This window comes from Callionymus lyra, chromosome 9 (genome assembly GCF_982586985.1).
Source record: "Callionymus lyra chromosome 9, fCalLyr1.hap1.1, whole genome shotgun sequence".
In the NCBI taxonomy this organism is placed as follows: domain Eukaryota; kingdom Metazoa; phylum Chordata; class Actinopteri; order Syngnathiformes; family Callionymidae; genus Callionymus; species Callionymus lyra.
In genome coordinates, this window is record NC_141826.1 from 15,390,852 (window position 1) to 15,403,450 (window position 12,599).

General features: G+C 39.8%; 1 protein-coding gene across 1 annotated transcript in view; it reads right to left on the reverse strand.

Moving 5' to 3' along the window:
• The window catches only part of fat2 (FAT atypical cadherin 2), a 103,594-nt gene that overhangs the window by 65,940 nt on the left and 25,055 nt on the right, over window positions 1–12,599 (reverse strand). Inside the window, exons 4-6 of the mRNA XM_087798908.1 lie at window positions 9,555–9,613; window positions 8,678–8,989; window positions 7,740–7,947 (exon numbers count right to left, since the gene is read on the reverse strand). Coding sequence (XP_087655034.1) covers window positions 7,740–7,947; window positions 8,678–8,989; window positions 9,555–9,613 — 579 coding nt within the window. The remainder of the gene's footprint in view (window positions 1–7,739; window positions 7,948–8,677; window positions 8,990–9,554; window positions 9,614–12,599) is intronic.

Sequence of the window (12,599 nt, forward strand, 5' to 3'; positions counted from 1 at the left end):
TACAATTTAAAGCTTCTTAATGTTGCCCTCTGGATCGTTCTGTGAAGACACATGAGCTCTACTTTTAGTTGCCACCTCAGTAAAAGCGTAACGGCAGGAATAAGCTTCCAAAAATATTTCTCTATCAGACGATCCCTGCACGATTCGATGACACTGGAGTCCATGCTGCCCATCGAAGGAGGAGAACCGTCAGCACTAACACTTACTGTTCAAGCAATTCTTCTCTTTGCTGATCTTCTACTTGAAAGAGTAAAAAATACCTCCGCCGAGGTTAGAGGTTGAAATCTCAAAGGAGCTGGCCAAGCACAAAAAAAAAGGAAAGCCAATTTATTATTTATTCATACTGTCATGGAAAGTAGCCCAGCGATGTCACGTTGTTAAAAAAATGATCCACAGGAATTTCCACTTTCTCTATCCGTTCATCTCTTCATCCGTCTCTCAGATGTTTATCTAGGTCAGGGTTCCGCATTGCATCATCGCTCATTTAACGTGTCGTACCTGACACTCCATGAATGGGAGGAATATCAGAAAAGGTGTTTGGGAAACTTATCTTCTCATCTCCAAAAATATTATCTTTCCTCACCTGAGAGTGAAGATATTTTTTATTTATTTTTTTTCAGCTCTCAGAACAGACAGTTGGTGACACATGATCGCACATTCTCTTGTGTCACAATCCTGGACTCACCGCAACTGTCCACAACAATGTTCGAATCATGGTAAGTTGAACGGGCGATCGTAAGGCAGAGACAAAAACGCAAACATAATGACACAAATGCCAAGCAAAGCAAAAGAAAAACTAATGGAATCTTGAAATTACTGCAACACAAAACCATACAACACAAACACAAAGCAACCACATCACTACACATTATACTAATCAAATATGGATTTAGCAAACAATCTACGCAACTAAACACAGTGCAGCACAATGCAACACAACGTAGACAACACAACGCAGTGCAATACAACACAGAGCAACACAACACAGTGCAACGCAACAAAGCGCAACACAACACAGGGCAACGCAACACAGCGCAATGCCACACAGCACAATGCAACATGCAACACAGTACAATGCAACGCAGGATAACACCGAGCAACGCCACACAGCGCAACACAACACATCTTAACACAGTGCATCGCAACACAGGATAAGAACGCGCAACGCCACACAGTGCAACGCAACACATCTTAACACAGTTTATTGCAACACAGTGCAATGCAACACAGGATAAGAACGCGCAATGCCATGCAGTGCAACACAACACAGCGCAACACAACAGATGCAACACGGTGCAATGCAACACAGGATAAAACCGTGCAACGCCACAGAATGCAACACAACACATGCAACACGGTGCAATGCAAGGCAGGATAAGAAAGCGCAACGCCACAGAATGCAACACAACACATGCAACACGGTGCAATGCAAGGCAGGATAAGAACGCGCAACGTCACAGAATGCAACACAACACATGCCACACAGCTCAATGCAACACAGCGCAACACAACTCAATAAACACAGAGCTACGCAATGAAGCACAAATGCGACGTAGCACAGTACAGCATAGCACTAACACAAAGCAGTCCAACACAACGCAGTGCATCGCAGAGTGTAACACAGAGTGTAACACTGAGTGCAAAACCAAGTGAATCACAGTGGGCAATGCAATGCAGCACAACAGAACTTGTGACAAACAATTTGTCATTAGTTTGCCCCCTAATCTCACCCTCAGGTTTATACATTACAATCACAGGCTGGTACATCCATCATCCGCCACTCGTTGTAAACGAGTTTAACCATAAATACTCAATTTAGGGCCTTAATTATGCAGATCAGCAGTAATTTGCAAAGTAATGCAGTTTGCAAGTTATTTACTTTTGGAGAGGAAGACGACTCGAATTAAGCTCTCACAGGTCAGAAACCCCCGAAGCCATTCCTTCAACAGTCATTTTCTTAAACAGATGTTGGTCTTTCCTTCCCGGATCCTCTAACAAAACGCCATAACTTTAAATACGTGTCCCGAGGTAGCCTCCGCCACACAAGCAGAGGCAGCGTCCCCTGACCCGGCAGCGCAGGAGGGAGGTCAGTCCGAGAACAAACAGCTGCTGCGTCGGGTCCAACTCCTCTCTGCTGGGGTGACGAGTGTGAAGCTGAGCTCTGGAATTGAATATTGACGAATGTTTCCCTTCGACACACACCCCCGCCCCCCCTCCCGAACCTGTTCCCTGTTGCGAAGTACAGCAACAAAGAATCTGTACGCTGTTGCCTTGAGAGGTTCATGTGCTCGTGGAATAGTCGCTGGCTCTCGTTATCACAGCGCTTCTGCTGCAGACAAATATAATGTCGAGGTGCTGGTAGTTCACACTTCTCTCTTCATCTCTTCCACATATTCACCATTTTCTTTGGAACTACAATAGTTTTGTTTCCGGAATTTTCTTTTGTGTCTTTCCTATTTGTGGTTTGAAGTTTTGTCTCTTTCACAAATCCATCAACTCTGAAAATAAAATGAAACGCGCAGTGTAACACTCAGTAGCGTAAAAGTATATCGAACGTCATCAATTCCTCGGCAAGACACCAAAATCCAATCAAACACTCATTGATTTTCTGCTGCTGATTCCCCTTAGTGGTGGTCGCGGTGGGTGGGGCCTATCCCAGCTTCTTCGGGGCATGAGGCAGGGGACTCCCTGTACATCTGTCTCAAGGCACATATAGACACACAACCATCTTAACGCAGACTTTTTTCCTTTAGTTCCCAAACTACTTCTGTTTTTACTTTGGACTATAGGGAGAAACCAGAGTGCCATGAGTTAACCCATGCAGACACAGGGAGTGGATACTTACTCCACACAAGTTGCCTCAAGCTGGAAGTGAACCTTCAACCTTCTATTCAAGTCCCTACAACACAAAATGGCCTCCTTGGCAGAGGTATTAACCCACCTTTTTGATTGGCCCTTGGTTGCTTAGGATTATCATTAAGATTTTTTGCAAATAAACTATTCATCTTAATATTGTTTTGAATGTAAAAGATGACCTGTTTGTAAACTAGCTACTAATAATAAGCCCGGCAGCTTGATAGTAAATGAAAATACAGTGATTTTTTTCAAGTTCAAGGAGAGTCTACAGACGATCGCGCACTCGCCTACAGGATTCCCAGGTATTAGCATTGGCAGCCGAACGCACCATCAAATGGCTCAAGGTTTCAGCGGCTGAAGACTCCACAACAGCCTCACACAAGCTATCCGTGGTGCTCCTGAATCTACGTTCTTTGATCGAGAATTCAATGGATCACATGAAACATTTAGTAGCAACTCGGGTGGGAGCAAACTTGGGCAGAAGGTCTTCAATAAATGAACCTGGGAAAAGCTCAACGAAAGTCAACAAATTCAAGGAGCAACACGCTGTGTTGTGCCTTGGGGATCGACCGAACTTGTAAAGTTTTAACAAGAATGCGGTCGATAATTTGGGTTTTAGACGCAAACACTTGAGTTGAGCTTTAATTGTTGCCCTCGAGACAGTCGGCCATGGGTGGTCCAAGTCCTGCTGACCAAGATTGTTTAGTGCTCTGCTAATGGGCAGTCCTTGACCTGATAGAGTTTTCTGGTTCAGTCCTGATGTCTTCATTTTGTTATAGGGTTTTACATAAAAGTGCATAACGGGTATGAATAATTATTTCATATTCAAAGATTTTGTTTTTTTCTCTTAATTTTCAATAATATTTTAGATACTTTAACAATTTAAAATATATCGAAACACATTTATTTTTATGTTTATGACTCATAGAATTGAGCAAACGTTTTGTCGAAATGACTCGTACGACTTTATCTCTCTGTTTGGACCGAACTTTTCAAAGTCAGTTCTTGGAAGATAACGTGTGCGTCAGAGCATTTATTGATCCCTGGGGGGAACGTCTATGACTCAGTTCAGTCAATCAAAAGCAAAGTGCACCGAACGTTTTTTGACAAGTTTCTTCAAACTTCTTCACAAGAAGAAGGTTTCAAAGTACCTCGTTCACATTCCAGCACCTGAACTTCAGCACGTTGCGCTGCTGCTAACCTTCCCGCCACATGCGACCAAAAAAAAAAGAAAGAAAAGCTCCTCTAAATCCCGTCAAGGCCGCAACCGTGGACCTGCACTTGCTGACCCTCATTTCAACTACACCTCGCCCACCTGCTCCAAACCAGAGTGCACTTTAAGGAGAAGAACTCTATCAATATCACGCTGTGGATGTCAGAAAAGGTGCTTCTCCGTCAGGATGAGAATTTGTCTTTTGTCTGGCTGTCTTATCTCCTGGACTGATAGCTATCTGTAGTTGTACACAGGAGGAGGAGGGGGGGTTAAAGCGAGACCATAAATTCTTGATTAAATCTTCAAGGCGCAGGAAATCTTGGAAAGGGCTCAACATTCCCCGATCTGTGTGAGCAGGTGATGAACGCTAGCGAAAGCATTTTTTGCCCGTCAAGATTTACAGTTCTCACTCAAACATGAAAAAGATGTGGTTGTAAATGATGACCAATTCATGAACCTTTGGTTCATCCTCTTTATAAATGTATTAATCATCTTCCTCTTAGTTATACTTATCATGTCAACTGATTGTTTTTCTTCCTTGTCTACTTACCACACAATTACACTACTATCTCATCGGCAAACATGTTCATTTGTAGAGACTCCTTTATAACTTTATCTCTCAGCCAACCAGCAAAGAAAAAAACAAAGAGCTGAACTTTTATTAATTCCATTCCTGCTGTCATGTGTTGAAAACCGGGCCACTTTTTCACTCATAAGTTCGGCTTTATCTACCATCATGATTTCCCGATCAGAATTGTAACTCATTTGCTTCATAAAAGGTTTAAAACGCAATATTCCTGAACGCATAAATTCATGCCAGCCCCGCACAAGCGGGAGAGTAAGTAGAGCTAAATATAAGCAACTGGTTTCCTTACAAAATAAAATTCATACAACAATACACTTAGTAGCCAATCAATGTGGTATTGACTATAGCCATGTGACACAGACGTTACTCTGCGGCCATTTTAGATTACAAACTGAAATAAAAAAGGAAAAGATCTGAAATCCACTCGTCAAATTACAAAAAAAATGTTTTTTACTTAAAAACATGACGTAAAAGTATGAAGTTTCGTAAAAGTAACAAGAAATTAATACAACAATTACTAAAAAAGAATTACTAAAAATAAAATGATTAAAATGACTACTTTACTACTACTATAATTAGTAATGTAACATAACGTAAAATATTCGACATAATGTAAAAGTATGATGTTCATGTAGGCGGATGAGTCACAACAACAAAAGTAATAATAATAAGGAACTTGATAATAGAAACATATGATGATGAGTTTTCATCTGAAGGATGGAGTGTCCCCTCCAGACCGGTGGACTGTGTTCCTCTTCCACGCTGAGAGTCTCCACTGTGTTCTGGCTCGGCCAGATTTGGCACGAACCGCCGAACAGAAGGAAAATGGATCATCGAACGGAAACATTGGCGACTGCTTTCGTGGCGCTCGCCAACATAAGGGGGGAAATCTTAGGAGCAATATGTCGAAGAACTCCCACTTGAAACTTTTACATGAAGTAATTATCAGGCACGGGAAAGTTGGAGTGGAAACAGAGGAGATAAACACCCTGTTGTGATCTGGCTGCTGATGAGAGGAAGAGATGCGGATTTATCAAAAAACAGCCCCCGACGACAGCTCGGACAGACTTTGCTTCTTATTATCCTCCCTGTTTACTTCTAATCTATTCATCCGTCGTGGCAGGAGCTTGCCGTCTCTGCGAGAGTCTTATTGCCGAACTGATCTTTTATTTGTGTTTCTTACGTCCCCGATCACAGAACCGCAAATGTATTTCAAAAAGCACAAGTCCACAGAGAAGCAGCACGGAACGACAAATTTAATCTCCGACACGCGGCGAGAAAAATCCACAGGACGCCGGAACAAATGTCAAAGACTATAATTTAAGCGTTAGTTTTATTTATGCTTTTAATTTAAGTGGGGAAAACATTATGGCCAGTGATTTCAAGGTTTCCAGAGTCTTTAAAGATGAGAAAAACTGCTTATTCGGATCTATTACTTGTGGTCGGTACTTGTCAGGATTGTTTATAAAAGTCGTGACTGTGGCTGGCATAGACGGACTACCCGTAGAGCTTCCGTTTTATTTAAATGTAAAGCTATACACTGTTCATTGTATCCTGTTTCAATTTTGTTTGATTGTTATTTTTTCGAAATACATGACATGATAATTGAGATACAGTTAAAATAGTTGAGTTCTAAAAGTGACAGGTTGACTGTGGATAAGAAGTCTTTATTTCCATAAATATTCATGGCAACTTGAAGTTCTTACTTTTTTATTAGTGTTGGAAGAGAAGAACGGAGTTCCCTTTCCTCATAGATGCATTATCCTACATATTCTTAAAAATTAGAAAAAAAAACTCGGACCGCATCACTTCGGTTAAGTAAGCAGGAGCTGTTAATGTACAGTTTTAACCCTACGGTGTCATCTGACCAAGCTACACTAGTGACGGGACATCCCATGTCCAACACCATTTGTAGCACAGGTTCCTAACAAGCAGAAAAGTTTGGTGACATTGGTTGAGATTTTTCAAATTGAATGGTTTTTGGTTTCCACTGCCTTCCTGCCATCTCACAAATCTTTAAAAAAGGGTCAACATGTAAACGCCCCTTAAAGAGATCGTTCAACCAAAAATTCAGTTAAGTGAGTTATAGGCAACAAAATGTATGTCCATTTTAAAGTAGTGACTGGAGCTTTGTTGTCTTTGTCCAAAAAGACACTTAAAAACATCCAAATAATTCCATAGAGCTACTCCGATAACGTACATGTTAAATTGAAGGCTCGACCTGAGGAATTGTTTAGAAAATAACTTTTTAAAGTCTGTATACTAAGCTTGTTTTTAGTTCCAGCTCCAAGTGTACAAGATACAAGTCGTCACATACCAGCAGTATGGAGGCATCTGATCATCGTTTTCATCTTCGTCCAAAACGAAAAATCTCAAATCAAAGTGAAAATATACAGGACAATCAAGAAATCGACAAAAGTTGTTACCCTTGATATCAGCAACAAGGTAAAACATTGCATTGCTTTGAGTTGTCGTCTTTAAATGACCAAAGTTTTGCCGCAAAGTGAAACTACAACTCGCAGGATTGGAAAAAAAAATGACTCTGAGACACTCCAGCCCGTAAGTCGCCCAGACTGATGATGTGTTCGCTTTGCTTCGTCATGTCTCGCTAACACTGTATCCTTCACTGTTGCTGACCTTTTCCCGACTATAGTTGATTATGAGCGCAGCATCAGGATAGATGGCACACTTTTTTCATTTCACTTCCAGACGGCGTGCGACAACTCAGCACTTTTGCTGTAAGTGGCGCCGTGGCTAGTGTCAGTTATCATCTCCAAATATTTTGTACATTTGAGCCAGCGGCTGTGATATATGAGGAGTCATTAAAGCGAGATTGCAGGAATCGGTTTTCTGTTTCCTTCTGTTCATTTCTCCGAAAACTAAGTGTCTCCTGGAATTAAATGTTAATGGCTTTTTTTTTATCAGTCGTTTTTCTTCCTTTAGAGATCATTACCCTCATTTGTACGACTCTTGTTTTTCATCAGAGCTACAAGTTTGTGTTTTTTTTTTCCCACTACACCTGAAGAGCAAACACTTTTGCTATCAATACTCTGCGAGCTAATGGGGGATGTGTGTGTCGCTCACCCTCGATATCGAACCACTGCTGCCGATGAGTCTCGGTCCTTATGATGCCCACCATGTAGGTGATAGCCTCCGTTTCAATGACGGTTAAGGTGAACTGTGGCTCCTCGAAGGTGATTGGCTCGTGGGAGGGCGGCGGGATGGCGATCCACTCGATGTCAAGTCTGGCCGTGGACGACTTCGGTGGTTTCCCTTGATCCGTGGCCTTGATCTGAACGTGAAAGTACCGATATTAGATTACTGTGTTATCTCTGAACTGGTCGTAGTATTTTCAGTGCGATGCTTTTATACTTCAATAAAGTTCAATTAAACTTATAGCCACTAGATAGCAGTAGTCATTTCAGCCTCCGCAGCTAAAGGAACATTGAAATCCGAGCGATGACTGGGGACAAGAGGATACAGTCGACTCCAGCAGCCTTTAAAATTAATGTTTGGACTTATTGTGGTTTCAAAACAAATGAAAGCAGTTATGTGGTCTGTAAATTACCAAGTCAAGTACTCGACAATACTACAAATATACCCTTCTTACTACAGTATCACAATATTTATTTTATCGTTGTAAATCATTGCCAGATTCTTGCTAATACACACCCCTCGTGAATAGGTTTACTAATTATTCAACATTGGACCTAAAAGTTTCGTTTTTTATCGACAAAAGGTCATGAAAAAGAATTTTTTCAAAGACTCTGGTTCTGAAGAATGATCCACCTTTAAAAGAATGTCACCACCAAACATAGACTCGGTGCTAATGGGTCTTCTTTTCAAAAATGTTCTCAAGAAATCGTACAAAAAGCCTTTCAAAATCGGATAAGCTTGTTAATGTGAGCGATGACAACAAGCATTCTGGGATGTAAGCACAGCTAATTTAGCATGTATAGGGGTCTTCAGGGCACACCTTTGAAAAAGAGAGGCTGCCTTGACACGACAAGGCAGATTCCTACCGTAACAATGCTGTAGTTCCCGGGAAAGAAACGGCCTTGAGATGTCACCACACCGGTCACCGGGTCAATTTCGAACATGCTGTCCTGGTCTTGGTGTATCTTGTAGGTCACGGCGGCGTTGGGTCCCTCGTCCGCATCCCCGGCTATCATCCTGCAGACTTCTTGTTGGCCCGGCTGGAGGTTTGGCGCCGGCATCATAACGTGGAAGCGTTTGTCAGTGAACTTGGGAGCGTTGTCGTTGGCGTCCAGGACTTTGATCACCACTGTGGCGGTCGAGCGGAGCGGTGGAGACCCGTTGTCAGACACTATTACCTGGAACGTTAACATATGTTATTAGTGTCCCTGAATTAAACTTTTTTGGCCAATTAATTTTATTTATTGTTGTATATTTAAGCATTTATTTGATGTATTTTCCATCTTCATTAAAACAACCCTTTTTTCTCTCAGAAAAGCCAATAATGTAAAAAAAAAAAAAAAGCAAGTTATAAAAACTATTTTTTGCAAATTTCTGTATTAAATTAGTTGAGTTTTACAAATAATATTACAATCCTACCTTAATTAATTTGATCAAACTCAACTAATCTAGTGAAATTATTTGCAAAAACTTTTCATTTATTTGTAAAAATAAGTCATTTTTAAATCTATTCAGTGTATTGCCATTTCCTCACATGTTTTTCTTTTTAGATCTTGGAGATTTAGGGTATTTGTAGTGGTAATAAATATATTAAGCAACATGTATTTCAACAATAAATACTACTTATTAAGATAAATGTAAGTTTAAAACTCATCAGGCACATCAAAATGTCCTCTTTACCAACTTTCAGAAAGATCAAATAAAGTCTGACATAAATATATTCCTTCACAAAGACGGTCTCACCTCGATGCTGTGCTCGGGTTTATCCTCCCGGTCCAGCACGGAGACGGTGGAGATAACACCTGCTCACAAACAGAGAACGGGTGTCAGTGTGTTCTTCAGCTCCACGTGTGAACATCAATGTGTGTTACACCTCAGTTGTGCGTGAAAGTGAGAGCGATAATTACTCCATTGACCAGAGAGCTGTTTGTAGGTCAATAATAATATATAAGAAGAAGAAGAACAGCGACAGACACACACACCATGAGTGAGAGTGCAAATCACACCTGAACTCTGTTATCTCAGGTGTCACGGGGCTGAGCCGACTGCAGCTAAACAAACACACCTACTATCAATCGAACTTTCTTTTAAAACATGTCGCCCCCTGAACTAGTGTTTTCTTTTCTTTTATCAAGAAAGTCTGATTGATTTATGAAGAAGTTGTGACGTAGGAAAGGCTCATTCATAAATTTGTTACATTTAAATCTTTTAATTGTTAACAAAATTAAACATTTTTATTTGATTTGTTGTTGTCTATGTGAGCAAATAAAGAAAAGCACAAAATTAAACATTTTCCTTCCTCTTTTTAAAGCTTCTGGAACCTAAATATTAACATAAACCAGCTTCTTTGGCTAGAATTTGGAGCATATGCTACATGCTAATAGTGAAGCTTCATGAAGCCTCGTTTTTTGTTTTTTTTTCAACTCGAAAGGTGGCGCTTTCACGTTTTAAAAGTGCCAATTTACTCTAAATCGTTGTCCCTAGCAACAGACTTTAGAGCAGAGAGCGACACAAAGCTTCATGTTCACATCCCTTTGAACTTAAACTGCTTGCAATATATTTATTTATTTGAAAAACTTGATGTCTTGCTCATTATCTTTGGTACTTGCATCCGAAAATTGCTTAACAAATACAATAACGAACCTTCTAGTTCTATAAGACCACGATAAAAAGACTAAAGAAGTAGAAAGTAATGGGAAAAAAATAGTGTTTACTATAAATTGAATCTTTCAAAACGTACTCCCATGCCCAATAACAACACTTTTGACAACAAGTTTTCACACAAATCAAAAATATTTCTCTTCCAGTAAACACATCCCTCCTTAAAACTTGTATCCCAGCTACCAAGGATGGGAGGCAACGTTTAATCATTCATTTATTCATCGCACAAATAAACAAACAAATAAAAAAAAAAAAAAAAAAATGTAATTGCAAATGTGACTTAAAATTTTCGTTAGTATATTTAAACATTTTATATTCATGCATCATTAATTAAATGTTTGTTTCTGGACTGTGCTTCGATAAACCTCATAATCACTAATAGGATTTATTATTGTCTATGTGAGCAAATAAACAGTCAATAAACGTCGAAGAAACAACAGTGTTGAACGCTGATACTTTTTATGTTTTTGATACAGCACTTAACCTTTTAGCCTAATTCCCTCGGCTGCGTATTCTTGGCGGCGCCGAGCTGATCTCAGCATATTTTGACCTTTTTTTACGGTGATAAATGAAGTGTGTGAGGCGGCTATTAACTGCGATGGGGACGGCGGAGTGTGTCGGCTGCTAATGATGCCGGCGCTGTAATAACAGGTGAGGAGTGCGGAGAGCGGGGAAGTGTGTGTTTGCTCACCGGCGCTCTGAGCCTAGCTGTGAGTGTGTTTAACGACAACTAAAACGACGGTATCCGAGGACGACATTGTTTTTGTAGTTGTAAAAAAAAAGAGGGGTTTCCTCGGGGTGGGAGCTCTGGGAGTACCAGAGAGGGAACCGTCCAAAATTGAAAGTGAGGGGAAAGTGGTCATTAGGATTTCGGTAGTTAAAATAAATTTAGCTCTGCTCTTGTTTCTACCTGCTTCTTCATTACCCATCAGCCTGAAGGATAAACAAGACATTCCTCGGTCTATTGGTTTTGACCTGGGGGCTCCTCCCAGTTCAACAAATGAGGGGCCACAACCTCGTCTTTCTACGGAGGGACAGTGGTTCTTAACTGAGTCTCTCCAAAATGACATACCTCCTCCTTTCATTGGGGCAAAAACTACATAATGTTTTTTGATATACGTTTAACTTCCCTTCTACTTCTTCTTTTTGTATTTTTATTTTGTGTGCAAGTTTTTCTCATTTCTGGACATTTTTCTTTATCATGGCTTGACTTCTAATACATTCTATTGTCATTTCAATTGTTTTAATATATATTTGGATAGTATTAACTACAATTCTGTCAAAACAAAATGCATCAAATATAAATTAAATACATTTAAACATAGTTTTGACATGAATAATCAAAAGTTGTAGTCTGGACTTGTTGCCAGTAGCTTTCCACCATAGTACTAGTAATGCATAAGTTCATAAAGTACATCAAAGTATATTTTTCTTTCTGTTAATGATGCTAATAATTTGCACTTCACTTCCCCAAGGATTCCAACAACGCTTTTATTTGATTGTGTTCATCATTTGTTTTACTCCAGAGAAGCTTCCGCTCAACAGCTATTACAAAAAGACATTAAGAGACAACCTTTGATAATTAGCAATAATCAAATGAAATGAAACTTGTATCACCGAGGAAGGGATAAGGGAGAGTAAAATGTGCTCCAATAATGATGTGCAACACTCCGGCATCTGAAAACCTCTCGGGAACAAATGAGGAGGAAAAGTTAGACCATTAGGAGTTTTCGCTCGGTCGGTGGTTGGAATTTAAATGGGCGGGTTTGTCCGATGTTTTATTAAAACGCTGTTTAGATTTATTCAAAATCTTGTTTACAATGTATTAACGGTTTTCTGCAAAAACATTTTTTATCTACCATTTAATGGTGTTGAGCTTTTCTTTGCTTTAGTAAACAAAACTGTGAGCTTTCACTTTATAATCAGCTCCAGCAAATATAATCTTTAAAGATGTTTTATCTTCATTGCGACAACAGAACTTACTTTAGACTCTAAATATCTGCACTGTTTTCTCTATTTCTATTAAATGTTGTTAATTCATTAACTACTATTGTACTTTTTTACTTTTACCAGGTTTGCCCATCATCTTTAGTTTTTATTCTAGTGTTTTAGGAGATTTCTTTCAAA